This window comes from Oncorhynchus masou, chromosome 10 (genome assembly GCF_036934945.1).
Source record: "Oncorhynchus masou masou isolate Uvic2021 chromosome 10, UVic_Omas_1.1, whole genome shotgun sequence".
Classification (NCBI taxonomy): Eukaryota; Metazoa; Chordata; class Actinopteri; order Salmoniformes; family Salmonidae; genus Oncorhynchus; species Oncorhynchus masou.
Window position 1 is genome coordinate 21,389,835 of NC_088221.1, and position 25,350 is coordinate 21,415,184.

A 25,350-nucleotide genomic window follows, 5' to 3' on the forward strand; every position below is an offset into this window, starting at 1 on the left:
ACCTGAAACTTGAGTCCGAGCCAGCAACCTGTGCACAGCATCCAATCGAAGCTATCAACTGCCTTTTATCTCATGCCTTTTCTCTCAGGAGTTCAACATGGGTCCACGTGGAGTGAGCAAGGAGAGAGATCCCATCCAAACTTATCTCATGCTGCTATTGTACTGGTCCAAAAATGGACAAGAGGCAATGGTCGGTAAATGATGGTGGTAGCTCAGGTGAGAGATTCGTCTGCTAGGTTTAAATCAGAATTATTCCCCAGATATTGAAATCGGGACATTATCAAGGGCCATCCACTTTGAACATTTGCCATTGGGAGGACAAACACTATCCAAGGAAGAAAATGAAGAAACGCCAGAAGAATGAGTGCCGGGAAGGAGGGGGGTGGTCAACTGTGCCTGTAATTAAATTAGGCTTGTCCAAAATTGTTTATTTCAGGTATCAGGTTGATTGTGAAGGTCTGCACACTGCAAAATGTATTATAATTTAGACAAAAAAATGCATTGAACATGCCACTCGTGACAAAAGCTCCAGCTGAAATGTTATTGACAGAATCCATAAATTAAATTGTGTAATGAAGTATGTGTGTAACTGTTTAGATTGTACATCCCAGAATGAAGGGTTTGAAAGGATGAAGTATCTGGTTTTATGTGTTGATTTCACTTAATTTAATAGAAGTATAGAACCTTTTGATAGAAGCTATAATCTAATGCTATAATCTAATGCTGATTCGGTGAGCGAGTTCATTAGAACGTGCGTTGAAGATGTCGTTCCCATAGCAACGATTAAAACATTCCCAAACCAGAAACCGTGGCTTGATGGCAGCATTCGCGTGAAACTGAAAGCGCGAACCACTGCTTTTGATCAGGGCAAGGTGACCGGAAACATGACCGAATACAAATAGTGTAGCTATTCCCTCCGCAAGGCAATCAAACAAGCTAAGCGTCAGTATAGAGACAAAGTAGAATCTCAATGCAACGGCTCAGACACAAGAGGTATGTGGCAGGGTCTACAGTCAATCACGGGTTACAAAAAGAAAACCAGCCCCGTCACGGACCAGGATGTCTTGCTCCCAGGCAGACTAAATAACTTTTTTGCCCGCTTTGAGGACAATACAGTGCCACTGACACGGCCCCCAACCAAAACATGCGGACTCTCCTTCACTGCAGCCGACGTGAGGAAAACATTTAAACGTGTCAACCCTCGCAAGGCTGCAGTCCCAGACGGCATCCCCAGCCGCTCCCTCAGAGCATGCGCAGACCAGCTGGCTGGTGTGTTTACGGACATATTCAATCAATCCCTATACCAGTCTGTTGTTCCCACATGCTTCAAGAGGTCCACCATTGTTCCTGTTCCCAAGAAAGCTAAGGTAACTGAGCTAAACGACTACCGCCCCATAGCACTCACTTCCGTCATCATTAAGTGCTTTGAGAGACTAGTCAAGGACCATATCACCTCCACCCTACCTGACACCCTAGACCAACTCCAATTTGCTTACCGCCCAAATAGGTCCACAGACGATGCAATCTCAACCACACTGCCCTAACCCATCTGGACAAGAGGAATACCTATGTGAGAATGCTGTTCATCGACTACAGCTCGGCATTTAACACCATAGTGCCCTCCAAGCTTGTCAACAAGCCTCGACCCCACCCTGTGCAACTGGGTACTGGACTTCCTGACGGGCCGCCCCCAGGTGGTGAGGGTAGGCAACAACATCTCAACCCCGCTGATCCTCAACACTGGGGCCCCACAAGGGTGCGTTCTGAGCCCTCTCCTGTACTCCCTGTTCACCCACGACTGCGTGGCCACGCACGCCTCCAACTCAATCATCAAGTTTGCGGACGACACAACAGTGGTAGGCTTGATTACCAACAACGACGAGACGGCCTACAGGGAGGAGGTGAGGGCCCTCGGAGTTATGGTGTCAGGAAAATAACCTCACACTCAACGTCAACAAAACTAAGGAGATGATTGTGGATTTCAGGAGACAGCAGAGGGAGCACCCCCCTATCCACATCGATGGAACAGTAGTGGAGAGGGTAGTAAGTTTTAAGTTCCTCGGCGTACACATCACAGACAAACTGAATTGGTCCACCCACACAGACAGCATCGAGAAGGCGGCGCAGCAGCGCCTCTTCAACCTCAGGAGGCTGAAGAAATTCGGCTTGTCACCAAAAGCACTCACAAACTTCTATAGATGCACAATCGAGAGCATCCTGTCGGGCTGTATCACCGCCTGGTACGGCAACTGCTCAGCCCACAACCGTAAGGCTCTCCAGAGGGTAGTGAGGTCTGCACAACGCATCACCGGGGGCAAACTACCTGCCCTCCAGGACACCTACACCACCCGATGTCACAGGAAGGCCATAAAGATCATCAAGGACAACAACCACCCGAGCCACTGCCTGTTCACCCCGCTATCATCCAGAAGGCGAGGTCAGTACAGGTGCATCAAAGCTGGGACCGAGAGACTGAAAAACAGCTTCTATCTCAAGGTCATCAGACTGTTAAACAGCCACCACTAACATTGAGTGGCTGCTGCCAACACACTGACTCAACTCCAGCCACTTTAATAATGGGAATTGATGGGAAATTATGTAAAATATATCACTAGCCACTTTAAACAATGCTACCTAATATAATGTTTACATACCCTACATTATTCATCTCATATGTATACGTATATACTGTACTCTATATCATCTACTGCATCTTTATGTAATACATGTATCACTAGCCACTAACTATGCCACTTTGTTTACATACTCATCTCATATGTATATACTGTACTCAATACCATCTACTGTATCTTGCCTATGCCGCTCTGTACCATCACTCATTCATATATCCTTATGTACATATTCTTTATCCCCTTACACTTGTGTCTATAAGGTAGTAGTTTTGGAATTGTTAGCTAGATTACTTGTTGGTTATTACTGCAGTCGGAACTAGAAGCACAAGCATTTCGCTACACTCGCATTAACATCTGCTAACCATGTGTATGTGACAAATAAAATTTGATTTGATTAAAATGTCAGGCTAACTTTTATATAAGAGGAGAGAATGTGAAGGAAATGTTTGTTTGTGCTTTTATAATAACCTATTCAACTGGGTTCATACAAGTGACTGACTGATCCTTATCAGTATAAGCAATTTGTCAGTATGCCCAGAACATTGTTTTGAGAACCGAAACAGATATCAGTTTCAAGGTCTCAGCTTGGAGAGAAGAAGCCTCGTGAGGTATTGGTCGGTCACATGCATGAACCAAACGTCAATGATGATTTCAAATATTTAATAATGTAAATCATGCAAATATAACTTGTCTACAAAAGCAGTATATAAGAGAACTAACAGGACTTCTCTGACAGAGCTCCTGACAGACGTGTACTACTTGGTGCATTATGTTTGTTGGAACCTTTCCAGCTTGCTGATAATAAAGTATGATAATTTAAGTTTGACTTGGAGTCCCTGGTGGTAATTTCCGTAACACTCTTTATGGAATTGCCATGTTTGGCTTGACAATGACAATGGAGTAGGCAAAGCCACAAACAGATCTGGGACTACGCTAATATCAGAGGTCTGGCTGCTATATCCTTCAATGACAGCCTATGATGTCATCATCTCCACATAGGGAAACTCTTTGTCTGGACCTACAGGGAGAACAGAGCAACAGGTGAGGTGACAAGTCTATAACTTCTTAGATATCTAGATCTACAAAAACACAGTAGAATCCGTCATTACATTCATGTCATTATATTCATGTCAGAAGACATGATACTAAAGGATACTTAGTAATGAAGTTACTGTACACACTTCAGGGGGAATCTTTACTTCCACTTACAGTACCAGTCAAAAGTTTGGACATTCAAGGGTTTGTCTTTATTTTATACTGTTTTCTACATTGTAGAATAATAGTGATGACATCAACACTATGAAATAACACATACTGAATCATGTAGTAACCAAAAAAAGTGTTAAACAAATCAAAATATATTTTATATTTGAGTTTCTTCAAAGTGAGTCACCCTTTGCCTTTGCCAAAAGTGTGCAAAGCTGTCAATCTCTCAACCAGCTTCATGAGGTAGTCACATGGGATGCATTTCAATTAACAGGTGTGCCTTGTTTAAAAGGTCATTTGTAGAATGTATTTCCTTCATGCATTTGAGGCAATCAGTTGGGTTTTGACATGGTAGGGGTGGTATAAAGAAGATGGATCTTTTACCAAATAGGGCTAAGTCCATATTATGGCAAGAATAGGTCAAAAAAGCAAAGAGAAACGACAGTCCATCTTTACTTTAAGACACGAAGGTCAGTCAATCTGGAAAATGTAAAGGACTTTGAGTTATTTCAAGTGCAGTCACAAAAACCATCAAGCACTATGATGAAACAGGCTCTCATGAGGACTGCTACAGTAAAGGAAGACCCAGAGTTACCTCTGCTGCAGAGGATAAGTTCAGTAGAGTTAACTGCACCTCATATTGCAGCACAAAGAAATGCTTCACAGAATTCAAGTAACAGACACATCTCAACATCAACTATTCAGAGACTGTGTGAATCAGGCCTTCATGGTCGAATTTCTGCAAAGAAACCACTACTAAAGGACACTAATAATAAGAAGAGACTTGCTTGGGCCAAGAAACACGAGCAATGGAAATTAGACTGGTGGAAATCTGTCCTGTGATCTGATGAGTCTACATTTGAGATTTTTGGTTCCAACCACAGTGTCTTTGAGAAGCAGAGTGGACGGAATGGAGCATGGAGGAGGAGGTGTGATGGTGTGGGGGTGACACTATTAGTGTTTTATTTAGAATTCAATGCATACTTAACCCGCATGGCTACCACAGCAAAACGCCATCTCATCTGTGGGATTAGTGGGACTATAATTTGTTTTTTCAACAGGACAATGACCCAACACACCTCAAGGCTGTGTATGGGCTATTTGACCAAGAAGGAGAGTGACGGAGTGCTGCATCAGATGACCTGGCCTCCACAACCACCGACCTCAACCCAATTGAGATGGTTTGAGATGAGTTGGACCGCAGAGCGAAGGAAAAGCAGCCAACAAGTGCTCATCAAATTTGGGAACTCCTTCAAGAAGGTTGGAAAAGCATTCCAGGTAAAGCTGGTTGAGAGAATGGCAAGAGTGTGCAAAGCTGTTATCAAGGAAAAGGGTGGCTTTGAAGAATCTCAAATGTATTTTGATTTGTTCAACACTTTTTTGGTTACTACATGATTCCATATGTGTCATTTCATAGTTTTGATGTCTCACTATTATTATAAAATTTTGAAAATAGTAAAAAATAAAGAAAAAAAACCCTTGAATGAGTAGATGTGTCCAAACTTTTGACTGGTACTGTAAGTTGAATTTTCACTTAGTCATGCATTACTGTCAATGGGAAACTAAGTGAAAAGTTGAGGTAAACAAACAGGCCCCATGGTTTAACAACACCCCCCACTCCACCCAATTTTCCAGTTACTCACTAATATGTATAAAAGGGGTAAACCTGCAAATAAGTGGTAAATAAGGGGCTGTTTGAAATGGGGTCATTCTTTACAGGTAACATACCACATCTTCTGTCTGAAATGGGTATAAGTGAACATTTGAGGTAAGTAGGAATTACGATTCACCCCTAAAAGATAGAGGATACTTGCCATGCAGTTTCCTGTTTCCTCTGTGCTGCTGATTCTCCATTGGATGGTAACAGTCATGTGACGTCTCCAGACGGGGTTCCGGTGTAGAAGGATGATTCCAGACACCGTCTCTCCACCGAGCAGCGAGATCGGCCCGTCTAGCATGAACAGAGTCTGCTTCCAGTGGGTTGGCCTGATGGAGGGTAGAGGGAGGGGCTGATATCGCATTGGCTGTACTGATTGTGAAAGCTGCTAGGGCCCAATGTCTACCTCCACTACTTACTCAGAGTAGGGCCCAGTGTCTAACTCCAATGTGGTTTTGTCTCTCTCCAGGCTCTGGAACTGAACTCTGAACCAGGAAGTGAAACCGTGGAACGTCCCGGCCTTTTCCACGATGAAGGTAAACTGGCCCCTCAGCTTCTAGACAGGGAACTCGTTGACTTACATGTATGTGTGTGTGAATTACATGTTATTATATTGTTTTACACCATGGCATTGTTGAATACTCCTTTCTGATTGGCTTAAAGGGAATTCTAGAGTGCGTTATTTTCCTTTGGCACACAGTGTATTTGCACGGTAGAATTCAATGGCTATAGTTCATTTTTACATGTTTTGTTTGAGCTGCGTTTGACAGAAAAAGTCTAATTGAAAACATTATTGGTATTGTTGAATTCTATTTTCATAATTGCAAGCTAGGTCTGATGGTTTGGTTAGCTAAACAAGCAAGTCTGTTTGTTTGGTTACAATGGCAACTACTGTAGCCATCTAGTAAACTTAATAACTACTTCAGTGGATGTTGAACACATTATCCTGTCAACTTAACACATTTCTAGTGGCAAATGTATTCAATTATATCCATGGTATAAAAAGGATAATCAACTCGGGGCTCCATACGTTCTCTGGAAAATAATGCAACTCAGTGGAAGTTCAGTTCCACTCTGCTAGTGCGTTGTGGAACACACCTTCCACTTCGTTAATTATTTTCCAGAGAACGCTTAGCCCCTTGTTAATTATCCCTTACATTTACACTCTGTATATAATCCAGTACCAGATCTGTGAGAACCAGACGTACTGTACCTCTAGATCTGTAACATGCAGCGTTAGCATGTCCAGAGTGATGACATCACAGGGGGTGGCCAGGCAGTCTTCAGGCTGGAGGAGGTGGCTGAACCTGGGCCTGGAGAAGAACTCTGACTGGGCCAGGGATCTGGAGGGTGGCGGCAGTCACATTAACTAGCCACTCAATATTGTTCAATGACAGACTTACCAGATTGGTTTGGTTGTTTAATTTGCACTGTAAAGACTGGAGCATAGCTGACACAGCAATTTTAAGTTTGTTGTTTGACTATACCATAGATGTTACGCTTACCACTTCACACCAAACTACACCCTCGCCACCGAGAGACAGCTTGCCAGAAACAGATTAAGCCTAGTCCTGGACTAAAAAGCAAGTGCTTCTTAATTCAGGATTTGTATAGGCTTCATCTATATCTGGGAAACTAACCCCAAATGTATGTAGTTAAAACTTACTGTCCATAGTGTTGTCCCTACTGTAGTTGCATCACTGTGACATCACACCTGACAGACAGTCTCACTACTGAAACCCTCCACATTGGGAATAAACAAACAGTTACATACACTCCTGGTTTACACTTGACAAAAACCTCAGGACAACTCATGTCATTTAAAATAAATGACAAAACAGGCAAAAGCATCATGAAAAACAAACTAAGAATACTTATATAACAACTACAGCTCCATTAACTGATCCCATCAGGGATTACATTTAGAGAACTCAAATGGACATGGTCAGTCAGACCCATAGAAATAGAATCATCATAATACAATAATAATGAAATAGAATCACCATGGTCAGAGGCTCCAGGTCTGTTCTAGTGATTCTATTTCTATGGTGTGACCACTGTGGCTGAACCCCAGCTTTGAATCTTACTGGAGGGCAGTGAAGTCCAGTCCGTAGGGCTGCTCCCAGAAGCCCATCCTCTCTGTGTAGTAGTCTAGGGCCTGACAGGGGACCAGGCAGAGAGAGGCCCCAGAGGGCCACATCATCCCCCCCTCTCTCAGCCAGCGGTCCCGCGCCTGCAACACTGACTCTACCATGAACTCAAACTAGAGGAGAAGAGAGACAGTTGTTATTTAAACACCTGAGGCAGAACAGGGTCGTATTCACGAGGAAGCAAATGGGCCAAAACAGGGAGGGACTACCTGAATTTATCCAAAAAGATGTTTTCATTTTCCATTGCAAAATGCTTTGCTATGGTGGAGATCAGGAGATGAGAAGCAAGAAGGTTCTCAATCACAGAAGTATTTATGAAACAATGGTGTTAGTGGATTCAGAGGTTAAAACAATAACGCAGATTAGCCTAGTGGTTAGAGCGTTGGGCTCGTAACCGGAAGGTTGCAAGTTCAAATCCCCGAGCTGACAAGGTACAAGTCTGTCGTTCTGCCCCTGAACAGGCAGTTAACCCACTGTTCCTAGGCCGTCATTGAAAATAAGAATTTGTTCTTAACTGACTTGCCTAGTTAAATAAAGGTCAAATAAATAAAAAAAAGTCCTAGCAGCATCCAGTTCCCTACCAGCAGACAGTTGCCCATCCACTCTGAGATCAGGATGTCTACTGTGCCTGGTAGCTCCAGCTCCTCAGCCCGACCCTGGAAGACTGTCACAACCTCCTCACAGCCGTTCTGCCTCACCAGGGTCTCAGTGTGTTCTGCTATGGAGCTGGCCTCCACTGCATACACCTACAGAACAACACAGGACTTAACACACTTACAGGACAGAACAGGAGTTTCATACACCTACAGCACAAATGCATGGTGTTTGAATGTACATTGTTCACTAGATGGAGATATAGGCATTGTAATATAAAGGCTCAAAATAAAAGTAAACATTAATTTAATAAAATATCTTAGACGTTTATCTGCGATATGAATTGTTACTGATTATAATTATATACATATATTATCTTGATATCCTTACAGCTTTGGGCTGGGCCAGGCGGGCACAGAAGAGGCTGATGACTCCGGTGCCACAGCCCAGGTCCATAACCACCTTGCCCCTAAGGGAGGCGCTGTTGGTCAGAATCACCTGGCGGTACGTCTCCGTCCTCGCTCGGTCACTCAACATCTCCAGTTGAAGCCTCTGGGTCAGCAGAAACACAGACAACAATATTAACACATGTTGCATAGGTCACCTCCCAAATGGCACCCGTTTCCCTATATAGTGCACTATAGGGAATAGGGTGCCATTTGGGACACATCTGGGCCCTTGTCAAAAGTAGTAAAATATATATTTAAAAGAATGCCATTTGGGATGCAAATAATACCACTGTGTAGAAATGTATGTATTGTTAATTAGGAAGAGAGAGAGACAAGAAGCCAAACCAGTGTTCCATAGCTGCCAAAGTACTCTTCATCCTGCCAGGGGTCCTCTGAGGTTTCCTCTGAGGTGTCCTCCTCCACACCTTGTTTTAGGTAACTAGATGGAACGTAGCCACAGAGGCCTCCTAACTCCGCCCACCACCAGTCAGCTGACGTCTTGGTGTGGACCAGTAACCTGTCTCCAGCTCTGAAACTCAGCTGTGGTCAGAGAGTGTCAGGGTTAAGGTCAGATGGGGTCAGAGATAGACATACACACATAGACAAACAGCTGGGGTAAGAGACAGACATACACATACTGTAGACATACAGCTGGGGTAAGAGACAGACATACACACAGACAAACAGCTGGGGTCGGAGACAGACATACAGTATAGGTGTCAGGGACAGACATAGACAAACAGTATAGACATACACTACCATTCAAAAGTTTGGGGTCACTTAGAAATGTCCTTGTTTTTGAATGAAAAGCACATTTTTTGTCCATTAAAATAACATAAAATTGATCAGAAATACAGTGTAGACATTGATAATGTTGTAAATGACAATTGTAGCTGGAAACAGCTGATTTTGTAATGGAATATCTACATAGGCATACAGAAGCCCATTATCAGCAACAATCAGCAACCTGGGCCTCCCACTCCTCTTTCTATTCTGGTTAGAGCCAGTTTGTGCTGTTCTGTGAAGGGAGTAGTACACAGCATTGCACGAGATCTTCAGTTTCTTGGCAATTTCTCTCATGGAATAGCCTTCATTTCTCAGAACAAGAATAGACTGAGGAGTTACAGAAGGAAGTCTTTGTTTCTGGCCATTTTGAGCCTGTAATCTAACCTACAAATTCTGATGCTCTAGATACTCAACTAGCCTAAAGAAGACCAATTGTATTGCTTCTTTAATCAGAACAACAGTTTTCAGCTGTGCTAACATAATTGCAAAAGGGTTTTCTAATGATCAATTAACCTTTTAAAATGATAAACTTGGATTGGATAACACAACGTGCCATTGGAACACAGGAGTGATGGTTACTGATAATGGACCTCTGTACGGCTATGTAGATATTCCATAAAGAAATCTGCAGTTTCTAGCTACAATAGTAATTTAAAACATTAACAATGTCTACACTGTAATTGTGGTACATTTGATGTTATTGTAATGGACAAAAAAATGTGCTTTTCTTCAAAAACAAGGACATTTCTAAGTGACCCAAACTTTTGAATGATAGTGTGCATACAGTTGTAAGAAAAAGTATGTGAACCCTTTGGAATTACCTGGATTTCTGCATATATTGGTCATAAGATTTGATATGATTTTCAACTAAATCACAACAACAGACAAACACAGTCTGCTTAAACTAATAACACACAAATGATTGTATTTTTCTTGTCTATATTGAATACATCATTTAAACATTCACAGTGTAGGTTGGAAAAAGTATGTGAACCCCTAGGCTAATGACTTCTCCAAAAGCTAATTGGAGTCAGGAGTCAGCTAACCTGGAGTCCAATCAATGAGACGAGATTGGAGATGTTAGTTAGAGCTGCCCTGCCCTATAAAAACACTCACAAAATTTGAGTTCGCAATTCACAAGAAGCATTTCCTGTTGTGAACCATGCCTCAAACAAAATAAATCTCAGAAGACCTAAGTTTAAGAATTGTTGGCTTGCATAAAGCTGGAAAGAGTTACAAAAGTATCTCTAAAAGCCTTGATATTCATCAGTCCAAGGTAAGACAAATTGTCTATAAATGGAGAAAGTTCAGCACTGTTGCTACTCTCCCTAGGAGTGGCCGTCATGAAAAGATGACTGCAAGAGCGCAGAATGTGCAGAATGCTCAATGAGGTTAAGAAGAATCCAGGAGTGTCAGCTAAAGACTAACAGAAATCTCTGGAACATGCAAACATCTCTTGACGAGTCTAAGATACACAAAACACTAAACAAGAATGGTGTTCATGGCAGTCGCTCTGGATAAGAGCGTCTGCTAAATGACTTAAATGTAATGTAAATGTAAATGCAGGACATTATGGAAGAAGCCACTGCTGTCCCAAAAAAAACATTGCTGCACGTTTGAAGTTAACAAAAGAGCACCTGGATATTCCACAGCGCTACTGGCAAAATAGCCTGTGGACAGATTAAACTAAAGTTGAGTTGTTTGGAAGGAACACCCAACACTATGTGTGTAGAAAAAAGGCACAGCACACCAACATGATAACCTCATTCCAACTGTAAACTAAGGTGGAGGGAGCATCATGGTTTGGGGTTGCTTTGCTACCTCAGGGCCTGGACAGCATGCTATCATCGACAGATAAATTCATTCCTATGTTTATCAAGACATTTTGCAGGAGAATGTTAGGCTATCTGTCCGCCAATTGAAGCTCAACAAAAGTTGGGTGATGCAACAGGACAACGACCCAAAATACAGAAGTAAATCAACAAATTAATGGCTTCAACAGAAGAAAATACACCCTCCTGGGGTAGCCTAGTCAGAGTCCTGACCTCAACCCGATTGAGATGCTGTGGCATGACCTCAAGAGACCTATTCACACCAGTCATCCCAAGAATATTGTTGAACTGAAACAGTCTTGTATAGAGGAATGGTCAAAAATTCCTCCTGACCGTTGTGCAGGTCTGATCCGCAACTACAGAAAACGTTTGGTCGAGGTGATTGCTGCCAAAGGAGGGTGAACCAGTTATTAAATCCAAGGGTTCACATACTTCTTCCACCCTGCACTGTGAATGTTTACATGCGTTCAATAAATACATGAAAATGTATAATTGTTTGTGTGTTATTAGTTCAAGCAGACTGTTTGTCTGTTGTGACCTAGATGAAGATCAGATCAAATTGTATGACTAATTTATGCAGAAATCCAGGTAATTCCAAAGGGTTCACAAACTTTTTCTTGCCACTGTACATACTGTTGTTGGATTCGGGGTAAACTTTGAACATTGTTATAAGCATAGTATATAAAGGAGTGGAAGATACTTTTTTTGTCAGAGGTTAATGGTTCTCTGTGGAAAGAAAGATGGCTTTGGAATGTGTTGGGTGGATGGGAGGAGGTCACAGGATTGCTATAAGGGAAGCGGATAGACATCTGTGGATTAGGCGAAGGAGGGGTTGAGGTCAGATCCCCTGAAGGGAAAAATTATGGTTTATTATCCGATTACCAACTTCCTGTCGAACCATAAGATGTAAGGATTGGAGAGAAGGAGTGCCTAAAGTGGAGTATATACACTTTTAGTGGTGGAAACATGTCTTTGTCTGAATTAAAGCTGTATCGACCCTTTGGGAAGAACTAAACTTGGTTAAGATTCTCTAGTATCCATGAGTTATTTACTCTGAAAAATGAGAACTTAACACTGTATACACATATAGATAAACATACAGTATAGACGTACATACAATGTCTGAGGGTACTTCTCAGGCATTCTAGTGTATTTAGTATGGTCATTTAAAGCCACACCATTAAAGAGTGGACCATCTACAAAATGTAAAAACAATGGAGCAAATGCATCTCAATTATACTGAACAAAAATATAAACGCAAAAATTTCAAAATTAGTCGATTTAAATAAATTCATCATGCCCTAATCTATGGATTTCAAATGATTGTGCAGGGCCACAGCCATGGGAGGGCATAGGGCCACAGCCATGGGAGGGCATAGGTCCACCCACTGGGTAGCCAATCAGAATGAGTTAGTCAGCAATAAAAGGGCTATATTACAGACAGAAATACTCCTCAGCTTCATCAGCTGTCAGGGTGGCTGGTCTCAGACGAGTCGGGTGTAGAGGTCTGTGGCTGGCGTGGTTACACGTAGTCTGCAGTTGTGAGGCCGGTTGGACGTACTGGCAAATTCTCTAAAACAACGTTGGAGGCAGCTTATGGTAGAGAAATGAACATTAGCTTCTCTGGTAACAGCTGTGGTGGACATTCCTGCAGTCAGCATGCTAATTGCATGCTCCCTCAAAACTTGAGAAATCTGTGGTATTGTGTTGTGTGACAAAACTGCACATTTTAGCGTGGCCTTTTACTACCCTCAGCAAAATGTACAACTGTGGAATAATCATGCTGTTTAATCAGATTCTTGATAAACCACACCTGTCAGGTGGATGGATTATTTTGGCAAAAGACAAATGCTCACTAACAGGGATGTAAACAAATGTGTGCACAACATTTGAGAGAAATACGCTTTTTGTGCAAATGGAACATTTCTGGGATCTTTTATTTCAGCTCATGAAACATGGGACCAACACTTTACATGTTGCGTTTATATTTTTCTTCAGTATACATTATCACATGCCTACTTGATTTCTATGATACATCTAGTTCTCACGGAATGACTTTACACAAGAGCAAGATCTTTTTTTTTTTTTTTTCTAACTTTTTTTCTACGGGATGTGTCTTAAAGTTAACTATTCTACTACACGACTTTATAAAATCGATAATAAAGTTTATCTCCAGACAGTCACCCACCTGGTCGCTGCCGCAGCTCGTGAAATCAGACAGTCCTATACACTCCTCTGGTGGATTGGTGTAATCTTCATCCTCCTGATGCATCCTGATCGAATCATCAACTTTCTTAAACATCAAAACTTCAGGCTGGGGGTTGTGTCCACAAACTTCTAATAACTTAGCTATAGTCAGTCAATAATTTAATTTGCTAGTCTCGGGCAGAGATATACTGGTATTTTGATCTAAAGGTAATAAAAAGTCGCACGATATTTCATATTTTTATGTTAACTTAGTGTAGCCTACAGCCAGCTGTTTATTTCCGGTTCCAGGATTTCATGTCTCCGTATGTGTCGGTTGGAAACATGGGAGGGACCTACCTGAATTTGTCCAATTGAAACTTCCGTGGCCTCTCTTCCTATACACCGCACACTGACGTCACGTACAGATGCGTGCGACTCTTGTCAGTAACAGCCATCGACACCTGCGCAAATTCGACATAGCCCAGATTTACGTTTTTATTACATCTGAACGAAACATTTTTGGGGTGGGGTGGGTTCTCATACGCTTGCAATGATGTTTTGATTCTTGCTTGAACAGTCGCTAATATTATGTCTGGTTGTGATTTTTGCAAAATAACTTTTGGATGCAGCAGTTGTTAGCTAGAATGCTAACGTTCATTGATAAATAGGCTGGAGCCAAGGCTTGCCAAATAGCCATTTTACTGGTTATAAGTTCAAGTGTTTTTAAGTAAAATAAATAAAGTTGATTTGCGATGATGACAAACATTATATGAAGTAAAAAATAAATATTATATAAAAAAGGAAATTAATACCAGCCTTAAATTAAATTAGAATCCAAAAGTGTCACAGCGGCCTAAAGTACTGCATTGCAGTGCTAACATCAGCATTTTGACAAATGTATAAAAAATAAACTGAATCACATTTACGTAAGTATTCAGACCCTTTACTCAGTACTTTGTTGAAACACCTTTGGCAGCAATTACAGCCTCAAGTCTAATTGGTTATGACGCTACAAGCTTGGCTGTGTGCTTAGGGTTATTGTCCAGTTGGAAGGTGAACCTTCGTTTCAGTCAAAGGCCCTGACCGCTCTGTTACAGGTTTTCATCAAGGATCTCTGTACTTTTCTCCATTCAGCTTTGCCTCGATCCTGACTAGTCTCCCAGTCCCTGCCGCTGAAAAACATCCCCACAGCATGATGCTGCCACCACCATACTTCACAGTAGGGATGGTACCAGGTTTCCTCCAGACGTGACGCTTAGCATTCAGGCCAAAGAGTTCAATCTTGGTTTTATCAGACCAGAGAATATTGTTTCTCATGGTCTGAGAGTCTTTAGGTGCCTGTTACATACACCTCTAGGAAGAGGGAATGCAACACCCTGCTACAACTCAATTCCCCGTGGAGTGAAAGAGGTATGGAGGACTGTAGGTGCGAGTAAGGATGACAAAGGCAGAAAATGTTACAGTTTACAGGGAATTTATTCCGTCACACGGTAATGTTGGGGAAAAGGGGCTGAAAGGAACCAAATCAAAAGAAAGTAAATGTCAAAAACTCCTCTCCTACCTTACCTACCTACCCACCCACAACTTACCTAACTAGCACCACCTGGCACTCTAACCAAAATACAGGGGATGGTCCACCCAGGTCTTCCCTAGTGTGCATAGACAGAGTATATACTATGGGTATACAGTTTTTTGCGAAAGTATTCGGCCCCCTTGAACTTTGCGACCTTTTGCCACATTTCAGGCTTCAAACATAAAGATATAAAACTGTATTTTTTTGTGAAGAATCAACAAGTGGGACACAATCATGAAGTGGAACGACATTTATTGGATATTTCAAACTTTTTTAACAAATCAAAAACTGAAAAATTGGCCGTGCAAAATTCTAACACTATATTGTCAGGGATCCCTCTGGAACATTCATTATGCACACCTGTCCCCTATTCCCACTGATTAGTACTCTAAAGAGGAACTCAGACGTTTATTTAAATCATGCAATGTTGACAATATTATATTTGCACTGAAACTCAATATGTAGATCTCAAGTTAGGATTTGGTCCCTGTACTGTTTCCACTGCTATATTTTTATCCTACTTGTCCTGTTTATTTCAGCTTGTGCACTAAAACGTGTCTACACCTCAACAATTTATAACTATTTTTACCAGAAAGATGAAATTTTAACCTATCTTGGAGAATGCAGCATTACTAATTATTGTTGATGGTCCTCTCATGATGAAAATTATTTTCAGGGATGATGTAGATTCCATTTTAGATTACATGTAGTTACATTTAAGAGGTTAATAGTTAGTATTTTCAGTGTATAACATGTCCTTGTAACATTCTGACCAAAAATGGAAACGCAACATGTAAAATGTTGTTCCCAGAAATGTTCCATATGCACAAAAAACTTCTCAAATTTTGTGCACAAATTTGTTTACATCCCTCTCAGTGAACATTGTCTTTGCCAAGATAATCCGTCCACTTGGCAGGTGTGGCATATCAAGAAGCTAATTAAACAGCATGATAATTATACAGGTGCATCTTGAGCTAGGGACAATAAAAAGCCACTCCAAAATGTGCAGTTTTGTCACAACACAATGCCTCAGATGTCTGAAGTTGAGGGAGTGTGCATTTGGCATGCTGACTATAGGAATGTCAACCAGAGCTGTTGCAAGCTAATTTAATGTTCATTTCTCTACCATAAGCCACCTCCAACGTTGTTTTAGAAAATTTGGCAGTACGTCCAACTTGCCTCACAACCACAGACCATGTGTATGGCGTTGTGTGGGTGAGCGGTTTGCTGATGTCAATGTTTTGCACAGAGTACCCCATGGTGGTGGTGGGGTTATGCTATGGGCATAAGCTATAGACAACAAACACAATTCCATTTTATCGATTGGCATTTTGAATGCCCAAAAATATTGTGATGAAATCCTGAGGCCCGTTTTCTATTAAAGGTATCTGTGACCAACAGATGCATATCTGTATTCCCAGTCATGTGAAATCCATAGATTAGGCCCTAATTTATTTATTTCAATTGACTGATTTCCTCATATGAACTGTAACTCAGTAAAATCATAGAAATTGTTGCGTGTTGCGTTTATATTTTTGTTCAGTATACTTCCTTGTATTACGTTAACATGATGTCTGACCTCTTGTCGTTGATGACCTTATTGAGGGCCTCCACCAGTTTCTCTGAGGTGATATCGAACAAAGTGAGCACTTCCCCGACACCCCTCACCGCCATGCGATGTACGTTGTCACTCTGGTCACCGAACAACGGCAGCATCACCATGGGAACACTGTTACAGATCCCCTCGTAGATACCGTGGGTTCCTCCATGGGTGATGAAGGCCTTGACCTTGGGGTGGCCTAGAACATGGAACATAGAACATTCACCACGAAGAAGATGTATTGTTTCTCTTGCAAAATGGCAACAACAGTAGCATGTGTTTACTGAGAAGAGTACCCCTCTGTAACCCAGGCGGTTTTCATCATAACTATATCATTGTAACATTATCTCTGATGATAATACTAAACGAACCCAGCAGATCATTCTGAGGAAGCCACTTCATCAATCTGACATTGTCTGGAGTGTTCTCAGGCACTACTCCTGTGTACCTCCACACCACCTGAAAACAGAGAACAGTTTACTTAGCTTATCAAGTCATATAGAATCATCTGCCAATTCTGGATACAGTGGTGAAGGTACAGCACTTTGTAGTGGAGTATACATGTGTGTCTGGAGAGTTAAGGTATAGCTCCAGTGTACGCCACACAAACTGAACAAAGAACAGCAGCTTTCCATGACCCTTGACGTAATATATGAAAAATGGAGAATATGCAAATATCATTGAAACTCCATGTAATTACAGCATTCCTCAGAGTTAAGTACAACGGGGGACAAAGGACTTGTTCTTAAGTCTCGATTAGATTAATGGTGGATTGGAGATTAGGCCTATATGCAGCGCTGGGTAGGTAATTTTCTAAATGTAATCCATTAGTTACTATTTACCTGTCCAAAATAGTCATCAGTAACGTAACTTTTAGATTACCCAAACTCAGTAACGTAATCTAATTACTTTCAGATTACTTTCCCCTTAAAAAGGCATGAGAAGAAGACAAAAATGAATATTACCAATTGAATGACATCTATTGCAGGATAAATCCCTGTTAGAGTTTACATAGCTGGCCATAAATGGTTGTTGCATTTTACATTACGGGTTGGTTATGTAGGCTTCTTCTAACCAATTGCTTTCTACTATAGATAATTATACAATTAGGCTGTATTGATTTTGTTTTATTAGGATCTCCATTAGCTGACACCAATGGCTACAGCTAGTCTTACTGGGGTCTGACGAAAAATACATTACAGTCAAAAGATTTTACAATTGACATACTGTACATTAACATGTAGTTTGTGTGTGTGTGCATCTATCAGTTACACATACATGTCCGTACACACAACAAGTAGGTCATATGAGGGAGAGGCCTTTTGACTGGAGGTGTTGCTTTATTTGTTTTTTGATATGGAAGGGAGTTCCCTGCAATCATGCCTCTGTATAATACTGTATGTTTTCTTGAATTTGTTCCCGACCTGGGGACTGGGAAGAGACCCCTGGTGGCATGTCTGGTGGGGTAAGTGTGTTTGTCAGTGTTGTATGTAAGTTGACTATGCAAACAATTTGTTTCTTATAAAAACAAGCGATGCAGTCAGTCTCCTCAACTCTTAACCAAGAGGGACTGGCAGCATAGTATTGATATTAGCCCTCTGACAACAATGAAGAGCAAAATGTGCCACTCTGTTCTGGGCCAGCTGCAGCTTTACTAGGTCCTTTGCAGCACTTGACCACACGACTGGACAGTAATCAAGATAAAACTAGAGCCTGCAGGACTTGCTTTGTGTAGTGTGGTGTCAAGAAAGCAGAGCATCTCTTTATCACAGACAGACTTACAACCATTCAATATGTTTTGACCATGACAGTTTAGAATCTAAGGTAACACCAAGTAATTTAGTCTCCTCAACTTGTTCAACAGCCACACCATTCATTACCAGATTCAGCTGAGGTCTAGAACATAAAGAATGATGTACCAAATACAATGGTCTTAGTTTTAGAGATGTTAAGGACCAGTTTAGTACTGGCCACCCATTCTAAAACTGACTGCAACTCTTTGTTCAGGGTTGCACTGATTTCACTAGCTGTGGTTGCTGACGCATATAGGGCTGAATCACCAGTATACATGGACACAGAGGCTGAAATCTAACAGTATAGCTCCCACAATCTTCTTCTTATGACTTTATTTCAACCAATCATCTGTCAATTGTGTCAGTGCAGTGCATGTTGAGAGCCTTTATCTGAAAGCATGCTGGAAGTCTGTTGTTAATTTGTTTATAGATGAATTGCATTGCATTTGAATGATTTTGGCTACCCTCCAGGCCTGAGGACAAACACTTTCTTTACATTAAAATCCAGTCTGACCGATTTCCAGTCATTCCAATTAATTGAATACCCTTTGATCTTCAAGAATAGGATTTGGAAATCAGTGGTGGAAAAAGTACCAAATGTTCGTACTTGAGTAAAAGTCAAGAAAACTTAAAAGATAATGACTCAAGTAAAAGTGAAAGTCACCCAGTAAAATACTACTTGAGTAAAAGTCTAAAAGTATTTGGTTTTAAATGTACTTAAGTATAAATAATTTACAATTCCTTTATATTAAGAAAATCAGACTTCACAAATTGTTTATTTATTTACAGATTGCAAGGGACACATTACAACACGAAGACGTCATTTACAGTATTTATGTTTAGTGAGTCCACCAGATCAGAGGCAGTAGGGATGACCAGGGATGTTCTCTTGATAAGTGTGTGAATTAGACAATTTTCCTGTCTTGCTAAGCATTCGAAATGTAACAAGTACTTGTGGGTGTCAGGGAAATTGTAAAGAGTGAAAAGTACATTATTTTCTTTAGGAATGTAGTGGAGTAAAAGTAGTCAAAAATGTAAATAGTAAAGTAAAGTACAGATACCCCAAAAAACGACTTCAGTAGAACTTTCAAGTATTTTTTTAAAAGTACTTTACAGCACTGTTGGAACTATAGGTTGGCCAAATTGTTTTACCTGAGCATAACCCAAAAACAAAGGACTTATTAACCTACTCTGTTGTTTATGCTGCGCTCATGGAATGGCATGCTTGAACACTCCTCTTAGATAGAGGATTCCAAAAGGGTTATTTGGCTGTCCCCGTGGGAGAACCCTTTTTGGTTTCAGGTAGAGCCCTTTTGGTTCCAGGTAGAACCCTACGTGGAAAGGGTTCTACATTGAACCCTAAAGGGTTCTACCTGGACCCAAAAATGGTTATTCAAAGGTTCTCCTAAGGGGCTAGCTGAAGAACCCTTTTAGGGTCTAGCACCTTTTTTTGTATGAGTTTACCGAAAAGTGCTATATGTGAAAAATGCATGCCATATGCTGCATTTACTATAGGCCTATTGATTACATTGTTGTTGGTGACACATTGATATCTTGATAAGCTGTTTAAATCTAGCAAAAGTGGACGAGTTTGAGCATTATCTGTTAGGCCTGTGGACAGTTTTTTTTTTATCAGCACAAATGAGAATGCGCAACAAAAGCCCCACTCGTGGTCTTCTTAAATTAAACTTGTTTTTAACAATATGGAAGACAATATCACTGAGGAGTTTAGAATGGAAGAACTGACTCAAATTCTTATTCCATAGGCTGGGATCTGTACTATGCAGCTGTTGCAAGAGCGTATTTTTCACTGGCTGTCCACAGGTCGCAAAAACAATGATAAGGCAGCTTAAAATAATTGAAAAGTAATCGTAGAAGTAATCATCTAGTTTTTCAAACGTTTCTGTAATATGATTACACTTTTTTTGCTGCTGGTAACAGATTACAGATACATGTAACAGATTACAAAACACATGTAACGGATTTCATGTAAATCATTAGTCCCCAACCCTGCCTATATGGTTAGCACGCATAGTACTGTGCTATTACAAACTAACATCTCAACTAAGCTAACAAATGGAATTGTTTTAAGATGGTCATACTATTGATCATTTAGCTATTAGATTTTGAATTTCAGGACCCCATTTGGTATTAAAAAAATATATAAAAAATGTTATTTGATAAAATATTGAATTTGGCCTTTACTACTACAACCCATAGAAACGCATTCATTCATAAATATCAAAAAAGACAGTAAAAACATAAATCATAAGGAATAAGGTTTTAAAGTGTCTGTCCTATATCTAGGAGATGTAAGAAAGCTCAGGAAATATGTTGTCAGTTGTTGATGTCTACAGAAGACGTAGAGACTGTATACTTAAAGATTGTGTTGGTCAGAAATGGTTAACTGTGGGAAACATTATGTAATAGACAGACGATGGATGCGTTCCAAATAACACCCTATTCCCTATATAGTGAACTACTTTTGACCAGCTGTGGTCAAAAGTAGTGCAATAGGGTGCCATTTGGGCCAGCATCGAGGTGTCTTTACCCTCTGAGGGATCTTGCTGAAAGCATCAAAGAACTGCTTGGCTTTCTCCTCAGGCATCTGAGAGATCATAGAGCCCAGGGTGAAGACCACGAAGCTATCCTCTCCTGACTCATCCACAAACTAATCCAGGTCCTGTTGAGGCACGGTGGAAGAGTTAGTTTACAAAAATATTTTACATTTACACTGAACAAAAATATAAATGCAACATGCAACAATTTAATGATTTTATGAGGAAATCAGTCAACTGAAAAAAAATAATTAAGTCATAATCTATGGATTTCATGTTACTGGGCAGGGGTGCAGCCATGGGTGGGCCAGGTCCAGCCAATCAGAATGAGTTGTTCGCCACAAAAGGGATTTATTACAGACATAAATATTCCTATATTTCATCAGCTGTCCGGGTGGCTGGTCTCAGACGATCCCGCAGGTGAAGAAGCTGGATGTGGAGGTCCTGGGCTGGCGTGGTTACACGTGGTCTGTGGTTGTGAGGCCGGTTGGATGTACTGCCAAATTCTCTAAAATTACGTTGGAGGCGGCTTATGGTAGAGAAATGAACATGAATTTATCTGGAAACAGCTATGGTGGACATTTCTGTGGCATTGTACTGTGTGACAAAACTTTACACTTTGGAGTGGCCTTTTATTGTCCCAAGCACAATTACTTGTTCCTTATCTTTTATTTCTTATTCTTGATTAGGTGCTTGAAAGTAACCAGTTCACTGTAAGGTCTACACCTATTGCATTCGGTGCATGTGATTAATAAAATGTGATTTGATTTTAAGGTGCACCTGTGTAATGATCATGCTGTTTAGTCAACTTCTAAGAAGTAAGAAAACACAACCACATATCACAGTTATTGCAAGTAGACCCTTCTCCGAAATATCTGCAGAACCACACACACGACGAACCAAACACACAATGAATTGTGGTCCTTCACTATGCAATGGAATTGTATGTACATACAGGGAAAAAACAAAGAGCATCTGCTGTGTGAAACCTTACCTCATGGGGCTCATCAATATTTCACATTGAACAATACAAACAGACAAGGCATCAAATTATTTAACTCACATTAAAAAAATGTATGTCTAAATTCCAGTATTAGAACAGTCTTTGGTCTGGTTAGCAAAACATTAACTGAATGAGGGAGGGTGAAGTTGTGAAAGGATACCATGCCTTGATAACACACCCTGTATTCATAGAAGATAAAGGCATAATTAACCCTACAACAATCACAGCTAACCCCATCCCTTACCCAACAGAACAATCCCTGCAGAGTAGTTTATCTTCCTGTGGTTTGTCGGGTAGGAACTAGAAGGGCCCCTCAGTTCCTCTGTTAGATTATAGTGGCCACATTCCAGGAAGAAATAACAGGTCTGTCCTAAATGGCACCCTATTACCCAAATAGTCAACTACTTCTGACCAGGGCCCAAAGGATTCTGGTCAAAAGTAGTTCACTATATAAGGAATAGGGTACCATTTTGGACACTTCAATGCTGTTCCTGGCTCAGGTTTCACTGGCTGAACACAGTGTTTAGAAAAGAGAGAGAATGGAGGGTAGTACATAGAGGGACATTCCCAAACATTCCCAAAGTGAATGTTGAGCAGAAACTCTATTTGAATGTTTTTTCTTTGTATTTTTTGAGGTGTGCGTGGTGGGGGTATAAATGCCACAGTAGTGAATCTATCCCTTGAGGTTTCTGGACCTGGTTCCATATAGGGTGCACAGCTACGCACAGTTGAAGTTGTTTGTTTTAAAAACATACTCTTATGAGACTCACTGCTGGAAGTGGAGCTCTTTTACCACAGTTGACGCCTGCAATAATGACCATGTTGGGCATCCTGGGTTTGGGATACTCAAAGGAGTAGTCATACCTCAGCAGCCAGATCGCCCCGTGACCCAGCAGTTCCCTGTACGTCAGGTCCTTCTCCAGGTACCTACTGGTCAGCTCGTCAAAGCTGGCAAACATCACCGTACACAGGTAGCTCTCCAGACTGTACATGAGCATGTTCTTAACCCTCCCTAGGAAATCCATGTGGTCAGTGTTTCCGGAGAATAAGCGTGGTACGTAGGATAAGGGAGTGGGGCACTGGGCAGCCTTCTCATCCAGCCTACAGGGGATCCCCCTCAAGTAGTACACCGCTGGGATGTTGAAGGAGTCAGCGATGATGGATCCACAGGGTAGGAAGGGGTCGGTCAGCATCAGCTGAAGTATTTCTCCTCTCAGTCTCTTCATCAGGGGCTTGTCATACAGCAGACCCTCACAGCCTTTCCCCTGCATGGTGGTGAAGTGAACCAGGTGCTGCACGTTCACGAATATGTCCATTACATCCGGAGCCTTGAGGAATGTAGCGTCCTTCAGTTTGTTGACGTTCTCGTCCAGCTGTACCTTGCTGTAGGGGACCCTGAAGGTATCAGTCCTGTACTAGTCAGAGCCCTGGATGAGGATGGATGTGTCAGAGACCAGCACAACCATCTCATGGCCTCTGGCCGCCAGCTCCTTCACCAGCAGCTTCATGCTCAGCCAGTGGCTCCCGTCTACAGGCATCACCAGGACCTTGTCCCCCTGGACAGGTGCTGGACACAGGGCAAGGCAGCACATCAGAATCAGCAGTCCCAGCCTATGCCCCTGCATGCTGTCACCACCATGCTTCACCGTAGCAATGGTGCCATGTTTCCTCCAGAAGTGACACTTCTCTTATCAGACAAGAGAATCTTGTTTCTTGTGGTCTGAGAGTCTTTAGGTGCCTTTTGGCAAACTCCAAGCGGCTATAGTGTTCCTTTTACTAAGGAGTGGCTTCCGTCTGGCCACTCTACCATAAAAGCCTGATTGGTGGAGTGCTGCAGAGGTGATTGTCCTTCTGGAAGTTTCTCCCAACTCAACAGAGGAACTTTAGAGGTCTGTCAGAGGGTCCATCGGATTCATGATCACCTCCCTGACCAAGGCCCTTTCCCCCTGATTACTCAGTTTGGCCGGGCTTCCTGCTCTAGGAATGATGGAGGCCACTGTGTTCTTGGGGACCTTCAATGCTGCAGAAATGTTTTGATACCCTTCCCCAGATCTGTACCTCGACACAATCCTGTCTAGGAGCTCTACGGACAATTCCTCATGGCTTGATTTTTGCTCTGACATGCACTGTCAACTGTGGGACCTTATATAGGCAGGTGTGTGCCTTTCTAAGTCATGTCCACTCAATTGAATTTACCACAGGTGGACTTTAATCAAGTTGTAGAATCATCTCAAGGATGATCAATGGAAACAGGACGCACCTGAGCTCAATTTTGAGTCTCATAGCAAAGGGTCTGAATACTTATGTAAAAAGTTATTTCTACAAACATTCAATTTGTCATTATGGGGTATTGGGTGTAGATTGCTGAGATTGTTTTTAACATCCATTATCGAATAATTCTGTAACATAACAGAATGTGGATAAAGTCAATGGTTCTGAATATTTTCCAAAGGCACTGTATAGATATAGGATCTTAATTTGACCATTTTCTCACAGCAGGAAAATAATCCTGTAGCAACCGGAAATGAGAATTATTGTATGGATTATAATTAATTGATATTTTTGTAGAGACATTTTAGGGCAAATCAAGTCTGACATTTTAAAGTGTAAACTACAAACTTTAGAAGCTTTTTTAAACCTTGAATACACTACAAGTTTGCATTTCCTGCAACAACAGGCTGATCAAATTAAGATCCTAGGCCAATTGTCGTAGCAGTAGTCGTGTTCACAACTGAAGAGTATAGACTATGTTTGCCTTTCACTATAGCTTAATTGGATATTGTTGTATGTGTAAGCAATACCTAAGTTAGCTATATAAAGTACCAGATAGACCATTTACAGTAACTACTGTTCATTATTGCTCAGTAAATAAACACCATCAGCCGACTGAAGATCTAGCTAAGTAGCTACAGAAAGTAATGGAGAAATTTGACCTTTCTGCAGCAGGTAGCTCTGGTCAGGCAGTTTCATCTTATAGCAGGCTGAGGGACTAACTTACTTCCACTAGCTACAACTATCTAACATGAGTATAGTCAGTAGCCAGCAAGTGCAAGCCAACTTTGTTCAGTTTGTTCTATTGGCATGCAAACTTCCTAAAAAGTTCTGCATCTTAGCTGACATTAGTATTTTTATCTTCCAGTCATACTCAGTCTAATCCGTGTACTTCCGGGTATAAACAAAAAACAAAAATTGAATAAAAGTGGTTGTGTTTCCCATTATTCCATGTACAATTTTGCTACAACAAATTAGAAAAGAATGCAATTTCAAATTCAGAAACAAAAAATAAATATGTAGCCATTTTCTTTTTTTTTAACTCTTCTTTTTTGACT

General features: G+C 41.2%; 1 protein-coding gene and 1 pseudogene across 3 annotated transcripts; both read right to left on the reverse strand.

Annotated features, from left to right (window-relative positions):
- Nucleotides 1-3,276: 3,276 nt before the first annotated feature.
- prmt2 (protein arginine methyltransferase 2) lies at nucleotides 3,277-13,812 on the reverse strand. 3 transcript variants are annotated; one of them, XM_064976205.1, is made up of 9 exons: nucleotides 13,496-13,812; nucleotides 9,035-9,229; nucleotides 8,631-8,792; nucleotides 8,228-8,392; nucleotides 7,584-7,759; nucleotides 6,710-6,839; nucleotides 5,916-6,052; nucleotides 5,654-5,825; nucleotides 3,277-3,651 (listed from the first exon to the last, which is right to left on the reverse strand). In XM_064976205.1, exons 1-9 carry the CDS (start codon nucleotides 13,607-13,609, stop codon nucleotides 3,619-3,621), a joined length of 1,284 nt encoding a protein of 427 aa, XP_064832277.1. In that variant the 5' UTR covers nucleotides 13,610-13,812; the 3' UTR covers nucleotides 3,277-3,618. The 3 variants fall into 3 exon arrangements, with proteins under 3 accessions (XP_064832277.1, XP_064832276.1, XP_064832275.1); XM_064976204.1 differs by lacking the exon at nucleotides 3,277-3,651 and having other exon boundaries at nucleotides 5,268-5,825; nucleotides 5,916-6,049; XM_064976203.1 differs by lacking the exon at nucleotides 3,277-3,651 and having other exon boundaries at nucleotides 5,268-5,825.
- A 2,798-nt stretch (nucleotides 13,813-16,610) lies between these two features.
- On the reverse strand, nucleotides 16,611-24,991 carry LOC135546827 (UDP-glucuronosyltransferase-like; annotated as a pseudogene).
- Nucleotides 24,992-25,350: the final 359 nt, after the last annotated feature.

What these genes read in the sequence shown, in the direction of transcription:
- prmt2 (XM_064976203.1), bottom strand. Translation starts at nt 13,609, where the DNA reads ATGTTTAAGAAAGTTGATGATTCGATCAGGATGCATCAGGAGGATGAA. An exon ending in CGAGCTGCGGCAGCGACCAG is followed by an intron (nt 9,230 to 13,495) that starts GTGGGTGACTGT and finishes CTCTGACCACAG; the next exon opens with CTGAGTTTCAGAGCTGGAGA. An exon ending in CTGGACTTCACTGCCCTCCA is followed by an intron (nt 6,840 to 7,583) that starts GTAAGATTCAAA and finishes GCCACCCTCCAG; the next exon opens with ATCCCTGGCCCAGTCAGAGT.